Here is a 16,061-nt window from a genome sequence, read left to right on the forward strand (position 1 = left end):
TCACGTGCTTTTTCCCTTACGGGCACTTTTATTCTTCTGGGTTGAGATTTCCCCTCGCGGGCATCTTTATTCCTCAAAGGAGGAATGAAAGAGCATCTTTCCCTCCTACACTTTTTGCCCCACGGGCACCGTTATTATCCTAAGGGAAATGGAGAGTATCCCTCCCGCACTGTTTTCCCCTCACGGGCATCTTTATCCCACAAGAAGGGAATGGAAGAGCATCTCCCTCACGGGCACCCCTATTCCCCCAAAAGGGGGATTGGAAGAGCATTATCATCCTTCAGGGGCACCTTTATTCCTTTATTCCCGGAGCGGGGAAGGGACGAGGCTCTTTCCCCCTCGCCGCACCGAGGGCTCAGCGGTGCCCGCAGCCGCATCGCGCGCGCGCGCGCCGGGCGCGAGTCCTGCAGCGGTTTGGCCGCGGCCCCGCCCCTTTCTAATCGCGCCGCCATCCCCGAGCGGCGGCGGAGGGATACCCAGCTCAGGGCGGAGGGATCCGCTGCTCGGAGCCGGCGGCCGGGCAGGGAGGGCGGGAGGCAGGCAGGGAGGGAAGGAGGACGAGGACGAGGCGAGCGATGCGGCGCGGCCGCGCTGGCTGAGGCGAGGTGGCCCCGCAGTTCGGGAGGACGGGGGGTGGGGAGCGGAGCGGAGCTGGAGCCGCGGGAGCGGCGGCGGAGCAGCTGGAGAACAGCTGGGGAGGGGTCGGGGGGCGCTCCGGGAGCGGCGAGGGGAGAGCGGAGCCTGAGGGGAGCGGCCAGCGCGGGGGAAGGGCGAGGCTGCGGGGCCGGGCTGCGTGTGCCGGTCCTGCCGCTCTCTGGCGCCGTAGTTGAGTGGAAAAGGGAAGGGATAGAAAAGGGAACTGATTTAAAATAGCCCCCGATCCCTCCGGGGGCCGGTTCCCCGTCGGTGCCATTGCGGGGGGGCAGCGGGGCTCTGGTGCAGCCGCAGCTCGGGGGGCTTGGCTGCGAGAGGGGCGGGGGGCGCTGCCCTCGCTGCTCCCCGAGCCCGGGCTCGGGGCTCTTTTTGTGGGGAAGGGGCAGGATGAGCTCGCGGAGTTTCGCTGGAATTTCTCCTTCCTTTCTGAGGCGCTGCCGCTGCTGAAGCAGATTTTTCCTTCCTCTCTTTTTTTTTTTTTTTTTTTGTCTGATGCAGAATCCCAGTAGCTAGGCAGCCTCCCTCTTTTCTTTCCTTCCTTCCTTCCACCTCTTCGCTATGTAGGAAGGGAGAGGCATCAATGGAAAGGCTGAAATACGCGTAGATGGACTTTCGGATGCATTTTTTGTTGAAAGAGGAAGATAAATCCCGCTTGCCAGTGCACTGACTTTTGTTGGTGTTGCATCGCTTGGTAAAAATGGGGTTCACTCACTCCAGCTGAATCCTTGGAGCATTCCAGAGAGTTGCTGCAGTGAAGGACTTATCTCGATTTTCTGCATCAGAGGAGCTGCATTGATGTTAACCATTTTTTTGTAAAATGGAGAACGAGATCTTCACACCCCTTCTGGAGCAGTTCATGTCGAGCCCTCTTGTCACCTGGGTAAGCGTTCATTTTCCCCTTACACGTTCCTGGTTCGATTTGCTCATTGTTTGAGAAGAGCCTTGCGGCAGGGGAGCGAGCTGGACTCGGTGTCACGGTGCTGCTGCTGCTTCTGTTCCAGGTGAAGACGTTCGGACCGCTGGCTGGAGGAAATGGGACCAACCTGGAGGAATATGTGGCGCTGGTGGATGGAGTGTATCTGAACGAAGTCATGCTGCAAATGTGAGTGTGGGCAAGCGCTGCCTTGGGGTCATTTTACGCTGGTTTGTTTCTCTTGTATTTTTTTTGCCGCCTTATGAAAAATCCTTTCCCCCCTCTCCCCTTATTGACCTTGGTAAATTACTTTCATTTGTGCGTGACCCGGTCATGTGGTGGGTTAAGAGCAGAACTGGGGATCGTGGCAGATCCCGGCTCCACACGGCTGAATGTCCGAGCAATGTATTTGCAGGATGTATAGTGTGATACAGGCTGAATCATCATTGTAGAACTCACTGGAAAATGGGATGACTCTAAATAGTTTCCCAGATTTCCACTGAGAGGCATAGAAAAGGTTCATCCTGCTGTAAGTCATGCTCATAAAGAAAAATTTGGAATAAATTTGCTTGGCTAATAAGGTTCTAATCCATATCTTGGTGCGCGTGATGTGCAACTTAAGGATGGCATGGAACTCACACAGGGCTGTTCACGAGCACAAGGACTGCCCTTAAACTCCTTCCTCTTCATTTTCCACACTTCCTAATTGGACTAGATAGCAGTTGAGCAGTAAAGCTGGTGCTTTAGTTGTGAGTGTAGAGTGTTTTCTGGCTATAGCCTACATGGAGTTATAAACTGTTTATTGAAAACTCTGCATGTCAGAAAAAATCCATTACAGTGGCTCTCTGTTAATCATAATCTTGACTGGAATGTTGCCCACTACTGTCATGCTGGAGAGTAACACTTGTCAGGTGTCTAGTGATATAATCATAAAAGTGTTACTAGTGCAAAAATTTCTACATACCTTTTTTTTTTCTTTTGATATTTCGAGTCTCTGCAGAGAAATCCATCCATTTTCTGTGTAGGTATGAAAAGCTGTGGGCTTTGGCCGGCTGGGTGCATCCATCAGTGTGTGAGCAGCTTGTGCTGGCAGCTGTTCCTCAGGAGCACTGCTCAGGGATGGGCATCCTCCTGCTCTGTTCATAGCTTTTATTCATGTTTAGTGCTTTAAAAGTTATTGCCCTTGGTGTTCAGCCTGTGTAACCAGTCTGTGTCAAAAGAGCAACACTTCACCACATTTAGGTGTGAATTCACAACCTTTTGAAACCAGAATTTCCTTTGTCACCTATTTCTGTACAACTAAGACTCCTAAGTATTCACTTCTAATACTCACTCTAATGTTGAAAAACATGGAAAACTTGAAAAAAAATTCTGAGTGGAATCTGGCATGCTTTAATGAGAATTTTAAGTGCTGCATTTCACTGAAGAATAGTATTTTTATTTTACGACTTCTTTCTTTTTTTCTTGGATTGCATGGAGTAAGTAGATTGTCAGCTGTGGCCATGCATTTGAGATGTTGAACTTCTACAGTTTGACAGCTGGAAGGCAAATTTAGCACTGGAACAATGTGATTTTGAGGAATATAGTCTTAAACCTTTTTTTCCAGCCAATTTTTTAATACTGAGTATAAATTGATGCATGGATGTAAAATGGAAAAGTGTGGAGAAGGAACATTCCCATGCCTGAGGCACTGTGTGTTGGATTTGGCTGTGACTTTGTGCATCCTTGACCCCGTGCCATGATTACTGTGCTCAGGGAGCATTGGGTGTGTATGTGTAAAAAATACACTTTGGAGATGTAAATTAAAAAAAAAATAGGTTGGTGTTCAGAACAGTGAAATGTGGAAAAGCATCGGTGTACAAATAAAATTAATTTTAGAAATCTGTCACTACACTGGAAGGTCTTGTGGGAGCTGAGATGTAGCATGGCTGGTTACTGCTTAGAATTGCCTCTTAGAACTCTGCTCATATTTTGGGAAAGTTCAGTTTGTTTTGGGTTTTGTGCCAGGATTGAAATAGGGGAAAAATTGTTTCATGTTTTGCAGTGTGGTCCTGTCTGTGGTGAAGTCACTGTGGAAACCTGTGTCAACTTTTAGCCCTGTACATTTTGAATATCCATCTGTTAAGCAAGTGTCTTCATTTGCAAAAACATGTCCAAGATGCAGCTCTAAGTAATCATCAATACAGATTATTAACAGTTTTTATTTCTCTTTTAGTTTCCTTTTATTCTTTACTAACATATATTGAGGAAATGTGGCAGAAAAATGTGTGTCATGTGACTTCAAAGGAAGGGTGTTTTTTGTCAGTGTTGGGCTTGGGGAAGTTTTTTTTGGTTGTTTGGTTTTTTTTTTAAAGCTCAGTGACTTCACTTGAGAACTAGAGGTCTGTGGTTAGGAGCTATGGCAGTGGGGGCTGTCAGAGGTGCTGTGGTCCCGCTGTAAATATACTTTAATTCTTACTCTTTTCTTGCCAAATGTTGAAAAAACAAATTCTGTGACCATAAAAGTGAGTGTTAATATTGGATTAGGCATGGTTTGTAAACAGTTACCCAGTTCAAAAAAAGAAAAAAAAAAGTGGCTTTGTTAGTTAGAGAAGGTTTTTTGTTCTGTTAGAAAAGAGTTAAGCCAGCTCTCCATCATCTGCAAGTGAGGGTCCAGCATTTGGTTCTCCTTGTGCTTGTCCGGAGCAACTTTATTTTCAACAATTGTACTGATTCAGACAGGGAAGGGAGGTGTCAGCATTGGGATGCTGCTGGTGCTGAGATTTGTCAGCACTGAGTTTATTAATGTCTCATCCATGGGAGAATTCACTGCATTCCTGGTATGATTTTTACCTTTGGATGTTGTGTGGGACATGGGAAAAATAACCCATGGTTCAGTGGTTATATATTATATATATATTTATAACCCATGGGTTATAAATAACCAGTGGTTCAGTGACCACTTACATGTGGAGGGCTCTTCCTTGCTGGAGATGCTACAGGCCAATTGATATTATTTTTTTAAATTTTACTTTTAATTAAGGAGATTCCCAGTGTTTATAATATTAGCTCCTAACTTGGGAGAATGTCTCTAATTTCCTGTTTAAATTTAGGTCCTGTGCTTCAGGAGTATCCGGTTACTTACCTTCTGCTGGGATCACTCAGTATCTGATTCTTGTGCATAGAAACCCATCTGTCTTCCTAAATCTGAGCCTTTATCTCTGTGCTCTGTGATACAGAAAAGGGGTCATGCATCTTGGAAATAAATCAGAGCACCAGAGATGGCTGCACTGGTGTTGTGCCATGGCAGGAATGCTTCATACCTTCACTGCACCTCTGTGTCGTAGTGCTGCTAATTTATATTTATAAATATAAAGTGCTCCTAGGCTGGATGGAATCTGTTGTGTGTGGTGCTGAAATAGGGAGCCAGGAGCATTCAGTGGATTAGTCACCTGTTGCACACCCAATTACAATTGCAGTAAAATAATACTCAGTTGTCCTGGAGATATTTTTCCAGATCCTGATTAACATCACCTCAGGTTTTTTTAATAGCACTGTACTGTTTATAAACTCCTCTGATCAAAAAAACCCCACAGTATTTTTACAGAAACACTAATGTTCTGCATGATATTTATTTCCATTTTTGATAGGTCTTGTTCTCTCTGAATTCCAACAGGATTGGGTAAGAAAGGATGAAAGTCTTTGAGTATGAGCTGTGCTTCCCAAACTGACAAGAGTCTTGCTGGGTGCTTTGAATAAAAAGAGACAGCTGCAAGTACTTACAAGATTGGGGCTTTCAGTACATTTACCACCACCATTAATATTTGGTCAAGCAACAAAGACTTGAAACAGTATTTTAGCTTTAATTGTTTTACATTACTGTGCTTTGTATTTGTGGAAATAAATCTGGTTTAAAGGAAGTATTGGACCCAGACTGTGTGCAGGGTTGGTAATGTACAGAACCAAACTCTGGAACTGAATTAATTTAATCCACTGTCTGGAAAACCTGGCTGCTCTCATCCATCCCAGTGTGCCTTTTATAACTTTGGTCTTCATTACATAAATTAAGTGATACTTTCCATATCACTCTTTGCATCCAGACATGCTGAAAACTACTTCAAAGATGCAGTCTTTCATTCTTCTGGCTTTTTCCCCTTTTACCATTCTCCCACTGTTTTTTGGTGACTGAATTCACTTGCAGGCCTTTCACAGCATCAGATTTTCCAGGTGGACTGGCTGCCTGGTGGTGTGTGCCTAGAATGTGGACAGCTTCCTTGGCTGCTGCTCTCAGCCCTCACTTGTGTGCTTTTTTCCAAGCACTTGAGCTTGCCAGCCCGTACTCCTGGCTTGCCTGTATCTCCCCTGCAAACTGGACTCTGCAGAGCTGGAGCAGCTGCCAGGCTCTGCGAGAGAGTGCAGCCCCTCCATCCTTTAACTCCTTCTGGCAAGAGCAGCTTCAGCCAGGCCCTGCCTGCAGGGGGAATGGAAAGAGTTTGGAGCAAAAGGAAAAGGGCTTTGGCAGCACAAGTAGCAATGTGTGTTTTAGAAAAGGGCCAGGTGTTATTAACAGATAATATTATTATCCACACCTTTATCACTTCATGGTGTAGATTGGCACTCCCCAGATGTGCTCTCTCAGGTTTTCCACAGGTGCCAGGTGTCACTTGGGTTTGTGAGTTGCTGCTCCCAGGAGTAGCTCTGCAGCAGCAGGGCTGAGGTTTTTCCTCAGGAAAGCTGAATTTGTAACAGTCCCTTTTTTATAAAGAAGCAGATTCTTTAGTAAGTGGTCCAGCACAATGTGCACCAGGACTGTTGGAATTAAACTCTTTTGATTAGAGGAGAGCAAATGCAGTTCTTAGGCTAATGATGAGTGATTTTAGATGGGACCATCAGCCTGCAGTGAGCTCTGAACTGGGCAGGTGAGGGGGGCACAGGCTGATCCCTGCCCCTGTGGGTGCTTGGGTTTTGATAGATAGAGGGGAAAATGCATGGGATGGACATGGAATGCTTGAAGTGCTTGATCTTGGCCTGTCTCTGTTTTGGTAGTTTTTGTTATGCTTTTGTACCCTTTTCCACAGCTGATGTCCACTTGCCTTCATCCTGGCTACCCTGATTTATTTCTCAGCAGGATACTACTCTGTGGTTCACTCTTGTTCTATGCAGAGTTTTCAATATTAGGAATTAAATCATCTTACTTTCCTTTACACATCCACTTCTGTCCTCTCTCCTTCATGTGCCATCTTGGTTACCTTGCTCTGACTCTGTTTCCTTATTTCTTTTGGTAGCCTGCTGCTGATCCCCATCCTTACTCTAGGTTAGTACCAGGGAATAAAAGCTAAATTTAAAACTATTTTTTAATACATACAGTGAATTTTGTTAAGCCTGTCAACCCATTCCATAAATAGCCCTCTTAGATGTAATATCAAAATAACTTGTCTCAGCATTGAAAGCATTCTGGCAAGGAGAGAATATACATTCACCATGGCTTTGCAGTTCCTTTTTCAGAGAATTTTGCATTTCACATTCTACATGCTGTTTGAGAGCACTCCATGAGAGTAAGAGCAGCAGTAAAATCCAGGTTTAAGTTAGTACAGACACCTGGCTGATCAGTTTGTGCCTTTCAGTGGCAAAGCTGGGCTGCTTTGGGTTTCATGGGGATGCTGGTTTCATGCTCTGGGGATCTCCAACCACAAACCTTTGCAAAGTACTGCTGTGCTCTGATCTTCCCTTGAAAACTAACCCAGTTAACTGAATTTGGGTGCTAAATCAGGCTCATCTTATGCCAAATTTGAGATTTACTTCTAGATTTTCTTCATTTGTTCTGTTAAGAAGAGACTTTTGAGTTTTGTGTTTGTTCATATGTTCTTATTTTTGTTTCCTCCTCTTTTTTCTCTAAGCTAAACAGCAATTTGTTGCCCTCCTTGTCTTTTGTAATGCACCACTTTTCCCTAGGTAGTAATTATTTAGGGATCAAGACATTTTCCAAGATGCTGCTTTGTTAGAGCACGTGACCTGCGTGGTCAGAGATGATTTGGGAATAACTGTGGGAGAGTGTCTGTGTTTGTTTGCTTTGTTTCAGAGCCCAGCCTTTATCCTGAGGATGCTCCAGAGGCAGTTGTTGTTGAGCACTGTTTGCAAAATGCTTCTCTTTTGTTTAATGGGATGAATTGAAGCGAAGCTGCTGCTTGACCCAAGCAAAAATTGCCTGCTGTTGTATTTTGGGATGGGAGATTGTAAGGGATGAACCCATAAATGGTGTCTGTTGTATTCCTGGCCATGGAGTGAACCTTTGTGCTGCACATTTAGAGACACTCCAATACTTGCTTTCTTTCCTGCAGTGACAGAAGACAGTCCACTTAGGTTTATTACAGAATTTTATCTTGGTTGAAGCTTCAGGGAAATATTTGCTCTAGTTTTTCTCTGTGTGGTATCTTTGTTTTTCTTAAATAAGCCCCTGAGCAAAAAGTGTCTGCTGGAATTTCCTGGTAGCTTGGGAATACACTTGCTGTACATTTAGTGTTGTGTGTGCTGGGCAAAACCAGAGTAGAGATACTGGGAGATACATGAGAAAATGCAGGCAAATGTCACATTGTCACTGGTCTTAAAATGGGTGTAGAGAAATATGAAAATATGTATTTTATTGTTAATCAAAAGATGTATTTTATTATTAATCAGTTACTTAGGGTTTATTTCCCTTCATAAGAAAGGAAATTATAGTCATGTTTCAACCAAAAGTATTTCATGGAAACCTGTGGTGCTGTTTTTACAACTGAACACCTTTCTAGTCCCTGAAACTGCAATATTTGTGTAGCCTTGGTGCCATCACACATCTGCATTTCCTGTAGTTGTTAGTGCTGAGTACTGGGGTGTTTACCTGTGGTCAGACTGTTTGTGACTCTGAAGTGAGAACTCATTTTCTTGAGAATTTGGATCTTCAGCCAAGTTTAAGGTCAAGAGTAAAATGAGTGAACATTTCTCCAAGTCTTTCAAAGGAGAAGCAATTTTTGGTAGTGCTGTGATTATCACATAAAGTTAAGTACATACTGCTGGGGTGCTGTTAGTTAGGATCCAAGAAAAAAAAAAATTGTCCATGCAAACTCCTCTTAAAAAGCTTTTTTTTCAGCTTAAATTAAAAAGACTGCATAAATGTGTATTGCTTTTAAATCCTACATAGGAGTTTTCCCTTATGTGAATATTTTAAATGTGGCAGTGCCTGTGTGAGCTGATGTTACCATGCTGGGAATGGGATGTTGGGATGTTTGCAGAGCTCCCATCATCAGTTGCTTTGAGGTGTTAATCACAAAGCCGAGTAGTTCTCAGCTGCTCTGCTTTTTGGTACTGAGCTGAATAGGTTTTGAGAATTTGGACTCATTTCAGAAATAAAAAATGTTGGCTCTGAGAGGGAAAATAACAGGCAGTGCTTGAAGTAGAAGTCAGAACTTCAGACTTCAATATCCTCAGTATTTTGCTTCTGTGGCATGTCCAAGTTGTTGCTTTCCTGACCTTTGGCCTGTACACTCTTGTCTTTAGGCACCTTTTGGATTTAGTTTAATTTGGAAAATTGTGTGGTGCAAGCACTACAGCAGTTTAATTCTCCCTTTTCAAATGATATTTCCTGCTAAGCCTTCTGTAGTTAAAAAAACTTCAAAACCAACCAAGCAAACCAACAAGACGTTCCTTGAAAGATATTTCCATTTGCAAGGTAGAGTGTGTTTGTCAGACTTTCTGGTTCTCATATGTTTTTCCTCACAAAAAAAAAAAAATTTGTTTGTGGAAGTTGCTTGTGGGAATTCTCAAATTTTAATACCCAGGTGTGTTTATTTTGTGTGTTAAGTGTTCTGTGGTGCTCTGAATCCTGCAGATTTTCCTTATTTTGTGTGTTAAGTGTTCTGTGGTGCTCTGAATCCTGCAGATTTCCCTTCCTGTGGATGCCACTTGTTAATGTGGTGGCAGCCAGATTACTTCTTGCCAGCTGTGCCATTCATGGATTTGTTGTGAGGAGCTCACCCAGGTTACTCAGTGTGGTCAGCAGTTCAACTTTTGGCAGAAAGCTTTATTTTTTTTACATACTACCTTTTAGTGTGATGGGAAAAGAATAGTCAAGGTGACACAATAATAGTGAAGTTATTTCATTCTATTTGATGAAATATCTCATTAAAGGAGCAGTTCAGAGCATGGACGGCCTTAAAGACAGTGGAAAGTTGGAGCTGAGGGTCTGTCACAGACACCTTTTATGAAAAATCTTTTCTCCTTAGGATTTTTTCTCCTGAGAAGCTGAGAGGCCTCAGGAACAAAATGTAAACATTGGTTATCTGCTGCTGTGGGATGCAACAGGTGCATCTGTGATTGGTCTCATGTGGTTGTTTCTCATTAATGGCCAATCACAGCCAGATGGCTCAGACTCTCTGAGCCACAGCCTTTGTTATCATTCTTTCTTTTTCTATTCTTAGCTGGCCTTCTGATGAAATCCTTTCTTCTATTCTTTTAGTATAGTTTTAATATAATATATATCATAAAATAATAAATCAAGCCTTCTAAACATGGAGTGAGATCCTTGTCTCTTCCCTCATCCTCAGACTCCTGTGAACACTGTCACAAGGGTCCAAGGTTTTGGTCTTTGCCACAAGAGTTTGCTTAGTCCCAGGTGTGTTTAATCAAACAGGTGAACTGTTTTACTTCCTTTCTTGTTTTCTCACACATGTTACTCACCTCTTCACTGCTGTTAGGGAAAAGAGAACAAAAATAAACCTGGGCTGTTCTGGGCTTTGTTCAAACCCTGGGAAGAAGAAATGAAAGCTCAGTCAGCAGACCTGTTGAATGCCCTGTGGTTTGCCTGGCTGTTGGCACATTCCCGTGTCCCTGCCAGTGTGGGCTGTCAGGGGATGTCCCTTCACACTGATGGGGACCAGGCAGTGGCTGTGCTGTGCAGCAGGGCCCCATCCCTGGGGCAGGCAGACGCAGGCAGGACACAGCTGCAGCTTTTCCTGCAGCCTTGGGGAGCCGAGCAGCTTGAGCAGCTGAGAGGCTGAGGCTGGCAGGGGAAGCTGTGCCCAGATCTGTTCTTGGCAGTGCTCCCTGGGATCCCACCAGCCGCTCTGTTTGGGTCAGGCCACTTAGTCGTGGTTTGGTTGTTTTGTATTTTTCAGTAGGCACAGGGCTTCAGCCTCCTAGCAGTTGATGATGTTGGACATAATCCTGGGAAGTGGGGTTTTGTGCAAGGGCCAGAAGACTTGTGATGTGAGTCCTGCTTCCTAAAGCTCCCAGGATCACGAGGCAGCAAACGTTGGGTACAGCTGTTGGTCTGCTGGCACCCACAGGCAGCCCTTGCTGAGTGCAGAGTTAGCACAGTGCCCTTAAATAAGGTATTAATATTGGTTTTGTGGCAGAGTTATCTCAGGGTTTGGGGTGTCTCCAGATGTTTGAGCAGCTGACCATTTCAACATTGTATTGGTTGCTGCTCAAGCAGTATCGTCTCAAGGATAGAAATACAGTGTTTTACAACTAAAGGTAGATTGTAAAATGTTAAGCAATCTGAAGATTATCCATTACTCTCTAGTAAAAGCCCCATGGTTATTTTCACTTTTTTATTGTTTTGTCAGTAAGAGGACACTGCTGTACTAAGTCTCTTTGTCAAACACGTTTTGAGCATGCTTATTATTTTTGTGCCAGTAGTAAATAATGAAGGTGCTGCTTTATTAGTTGAAGTCTATCCCAAAATACTGTTATCAGTAATTACTGAAATATTGGACAGGTACCTCAGCATTCCAGTTCAAAGGACTTTGCAGAAAATAAACCTTATTAGGCATGCAGCATTTATTTGTACAAGTGAAAGTGCTGCTTTTTTAGTTGAAGTCTGTCCCAAAATTCTGTTATCAGTAATTAGTGAAATATTTGACAGACACCAAGAGTGAACCTCAGCATTCCAGTTCAAAGGACTTTGCAGAAAATAAACTTTATCAGGTGTGCAGCATTTATTTGTACAAGTGAATGCTGTGCTGCTGTAAGCTGAAGCACAGGGTAGCATTTCACTGAACTCAGCAAACACATTCAAACAATGGTATATTTCAAATTAGGGAGCGTTATGATACCAGACTTAATCATTAAGTACCATCAAGGAACAGATGGCAGGGGAGGACACAACTGGTTTGCAGTCTGCATAGATTTAAGCACGAGGCCATTAAGCTATCACATTCCCATTTCTGATAGATTTTGGTCAATGAAAAATTAAAGACACATAATCCCTGATTATATGAAGTCTCAATCTGTGATTCATGACACTGGTAGTATTTCAAAAATCACTGAAGTTCCCTGTGTAATCAGGAGTTTTAAACTAATGCATTATTGGGATAGATGCTCCTGTCTGCTTTTATTGCTATTGAAATTAATGTATCTTGTCATAAGTAGGTTGCTCTTAAATGTAAAATTGCTTCAGGGCATCTTTTACCGCTCTGCTTCCTATCGACTTCTAGACAGATTTGCCCTATTTTGCTGGGCTGTTTGCCACTGAAGCAGCTCAGTATCCCCACCTCATAAAAGGAGCACTTCAGAACAGGGGTGGCCTTAAAAATGTTTATAGCAGCCACCAGAATCTGAGGGCTTTAAAAAGCTGCTTTTTAAAGCCATGTCTTAAACTGGCAACGTGGACCTTTTTATTTTCAAAATTATTTCATTTGCATCCTGTATTTCCATCAGTTTATTTCAGTGTCATGGACCTATTTACTATTATATACTTTACTATTACTTTTATGTACTATACTATTGCTATTATATACTATACTTTTATACACTATACTATATACTATTATATACTGTTCTAGTTAACAGAATTGGTTTGCACTAATAAAAATATAAACATTATACTGGTCACAGAAATTCAACAGTTCAACTTATGGGTATAAGTAAAGTCCTTCATTAAAATCTTTAATTAGTTTTTCAGAACTGTAAATGAGTTTGGAGTTGCTCCTAGAAGGTTCTGGCAGTTCATGTTTAGAATTTTATCTTTCTGCATGAAAAGTAGTTGCACATCAGAGTTCATGCTTAGTAAAAAGTATTGGTATGCCATGACTTGGACCAGCCTGAAAAAATACAGTTTTACAAACCACATAAAATGGGAATGTGCAGCCAGCATCCTGCTGTATTATTCCCTCTTCAAGAGGGACAAATCAAGATATCAGTACTTGAGATGATGAGCTATATTGACTAAATAAATAATATTTAAAATTCTGTTTGGTGGATTAACGAGCATTCAGGTTGGAGTCTTTGAGAAAGTGAGACCTGGTTATCAGTATTGGAAGTGAAGATGGCTTTAGTTGGTTTTCTTTTTTTTTAAATAAGGAATTTCCTGCTCAAAGACCTAATCATGGTCCTTTCATAACCCTGGTGTGAGGAGGGATCTGTCAGGTCTGTGCTTGGCTGTTCCATACACAAACCTGACAGTTCTAACACAATGTGAAAGGTAGAAATAAATCAGGGACTGGAGATCAGGGAGCTCTGCTGAGCACCAGCACAGAGGCTGCTTGGGGGGAATCCTCACTTTCCAACATTGACTTTTCAGCACAGGATCAGTTCAGTGGGTAGCCTGTAAACAGTCTGTGTTTATAACCATTTAATGGCATCATGTGGTTAGAAAAATCTCAATTACTGCAGCACAGAGGTGAATGAAGTCCTGTTTGCATGGGAAGGTGCTGAGAGCAGCACTGCACTCTGGCAAGCAAGGGAAACCATTTTTTGTCCAATTCCCTCATCTTAATCATGTACTAATTAAAAGTGTCAAAGACAAGACCTCCCATGGTTGAAGAATAATGAGCCAAGAGGACATTCATTACCAAAAACCAGAAAAAGGAATCTGCTACCAATAGTGAGTTATTATAAATTTAAAATGATTGGAAGAGAGGAATACTGATATCTCACTACCTTGCTTTTATTGAACCTTAAAACCAGTGGGTTCAACTTCTTGTTCCCACTACCTGCTTTTAACTTCTGCTGAAAAATGTTAAGGGAACTTGGAGTTTGGGGTTTCTGTTGGACCCTTTGCCATAATCTTTTGGAAAAGTTGAAAATTACAAAAATATTTTTTTTCTGTGCACCAGGTTGTCCCAAGGCTGGCATTCTGATTTGAACTGCTGGTCATTTGCTCTACAGAGCATCTTGAAACTGGCCAGTGGAATTTTCCCAGTGCTAAAAATCCAACTCCAGAGCACGTCTGCAGCCCAAGTGTTCCCAGCAAAAATTCACAATCTCACTAAACTGCTTCCTGCAATTTAAGCCAACAACAAAAAGCCAAACCAAAACAAAAAACCCTCCAAATTCTGTTTTAAGCTACAGGAATGAATCATTTTGGCACTAAGCTTGTCGTGGAGGCAGTGAGGTTGTTACAGCAGCCCTTCCCTGCTGCCTGGGCTGGTCCTGTGGTGCCATGAAGATCCAGGGCTATGCAAATATTGAAGGTTTTGTTCATCCAGGATCAATCTCAATATCCTAATGCAGCTTTGGAAAGAAGAAAATGGAAATCCTGAGCTTTTATGACGTTTGTGTTCTGAGTTCTTGTGGTTGCACACTAATTTTGGTGTTGATGCTAAAATAAGAGCTGGCACAGCATCCAGGAAACCCCTGTGCCCTGGTTAGAGTGCATCTGAAATGTGGGCCTGTGGAAATGCTGCTGAAGATGATGAAAAAGCCAGAGATAATCCCATGGTCATTAAGATTAAAGATGAAGATTAAGGGCCCAAATCGGCCTTTTGGAGATATGCATGCAGAAATTGGAGACTTCAGCTGATCTCTGTAGGTCAGCAGGATTTATTGTGGATTTTCTCTGCTGATTTTAACAAATTTGAATGAATTCAGTGTGGAAAGGAGTCCAGTTCTGTGCATCTGCAAAGCAGAATTATTTTTAGCCCATTTGGTTGCTTTTACAGCTACAGGTTGGCTGATCTAATAAACCCAAGGTCACATCTCAGTCACATGGTTTGGCTAATATGTTCTAAAATTTATTTTAATTATTTATAATATTTTTAGGAACATGGTGATGAGCATTTAGGAATGAGGCAATTATCCATGTCCTAATTTTCCTAGATTTATAATAATAAATATAAAAAAAAGATACTGTGCCTGCTGCTTTTCTTTAGGAATGTCTGGGTGTTGGAGGTGCATTTTTTAAATATGACCTGACTTCCTTTCCCAGCAGTGGTTTTTCTATTATTTCTATTTGTGTTTATAAGCCAGGAAATGCTGATAGCAATAAACTGAAGAAAAGACATAAATATATATATATTTTTAAAAATCTAATATTCTAAATTTAAAGCTTGCTGTAAAAGGCAAATAAAGTTTGTGTAGGTAAGTTATATATAAATGAAAAATATGTAATTTTTGTACAGAGAGTATGTGAAACTACCAATCAAAGGGATAAATTGCATCAGAGTAAGTCATGATACCACAATATTCAGGTCATTTTTGTTTTATAGCAAATAACTCCTCTTTCTGTATTTGATTCTGACTCTAATCCTCTGTCTGTGGGTTATTGAATTCCATTACTTTTGCACATTACCAGGATCATTCTTCATTGCCATAGCATTTTTTGAAGGTTGTTCTTTGGGTTGTTTTTTTTTTTTCTCCTAAAGTTTGCCAGTGGCTGTTCTGGAAAGTGTATTCTGTATTCCATTGTTTAAATCATTAATGACAATGTTGAATAAAACCAGAGCCAGCAGACACATATCCCTGCTGGGAGCCCTGGTTTGCCAGGGAGAAATTGGTGGTTTGTTTTTGAGTGCAGCATCCCAGCCAGCTCTCATTTATCTGGTCATAATAATATCATTAAACAATACAATAATACCATTAATATCAAAAGTTGTGTTGTGCAACTGTATCAGGAATCTGTAAAAGTGAGAAGTTTCACTTTGGCCATCCCTTAGGAATTCTTTAAACATTTCAGGGAGTGTTATGGGGTGTGCTTTGATTCTGGTGGTTTTCCATGGGAAATCCCAGTGAATGGCTGTCCTGCTGCCCTCTGTGTGTTACAAGGTATTGAAAAGGGGAACTCACCTGCCTTTGCTCAGATCCTTTTGCTTTGTGGAGGAAAAAGTGATTGATTTCCTCCCTGAAGCCAAGACAAACCAGAGAAAAATCTGGTGGTATACGATAGCACATGACAAAAACTCCAATTAACAATCCCTTTGTTGTCACATTCCAGCAATCTGTAAATACATTTAAAACAGTTTAGTCTATGTTAGCATGATGTGTTTCATATTCATCATCATTCTAAAAGTTAAAATTATATTTTATACCTAATAAATACCATCCTAGAGCCATTCCCTGGGAGTTGTGGTGGCTGCTCCCAGTTTCAGCAGCAAACAGCAATGTGGGGCTGGCTCTGTCAGAGACATTTCAAGCTCCTTCCATCTTCCACAGCTCCTTATTGATTTGTGGAGGGGAAAACAAGGCTGGTTATCAGGACCAGGAATGGCTGTGCTGGCACTTCAACTCTACCATTTGTTTCATAGACAAAGCTTTAAAGATGAAT

At 42.2% G+C, this 16,061-nt stretch overlaps 1 protein-coding gene across 21 annotated transcripts in view; it reads left to right on the plus strand.

Annotated features, from left to right (window-relative positions):
- The first annotated feature begins 447 nt into the window (after nt 1-447).
- The window catches only part of CCDC88A (coiled-coil domain containing 88A), a 71,668-nt gene continuing 56,054 nt past the window's right edge, over nt 448-16,061 (plus strand). For 11 of the 21 annotated variants that reach the window (XM_074536686.1, XM_074536687.1, XM_074536688.1 and 8 more), the window contains exons 1-3: nt 448-605; nt 1,153-1,534; nt 1,656-1,756. In XM_074536686.1, coding sequence (XP_074392787.1) covers nt 1,472-1,534; nt 1,656-1,756 — 164 coding nt within the window. In that variant the 5' untranslated portion in view covers nt 448-605; nt 1,153-1,471. The remainder of the gene's footprint in view (nt 606-1,152; nt 1,535-1,655; nt 1,757-16,061) is intronic. The other 10 variants (XM_074536689.1, XM_074536691.1, XM_074536692.1 and 7 more) reach the window with 3 other exon arrangements.

This window comes from Zonotrichia albicollis, chromosome 3 (assembly GCF_047830755.1).
Source record: "Zonotrichia albicollis isolate bZonAlb1 chromosome 3, bZonAlb1.hap1, whole genome shotgun sequence".
Lineage (NCBI taxonomy): Eukaryota > Metazoa > Chordata > Aves > Passeriformes > Passerellidae > Zonotrichia > Zonotrichia albicollis.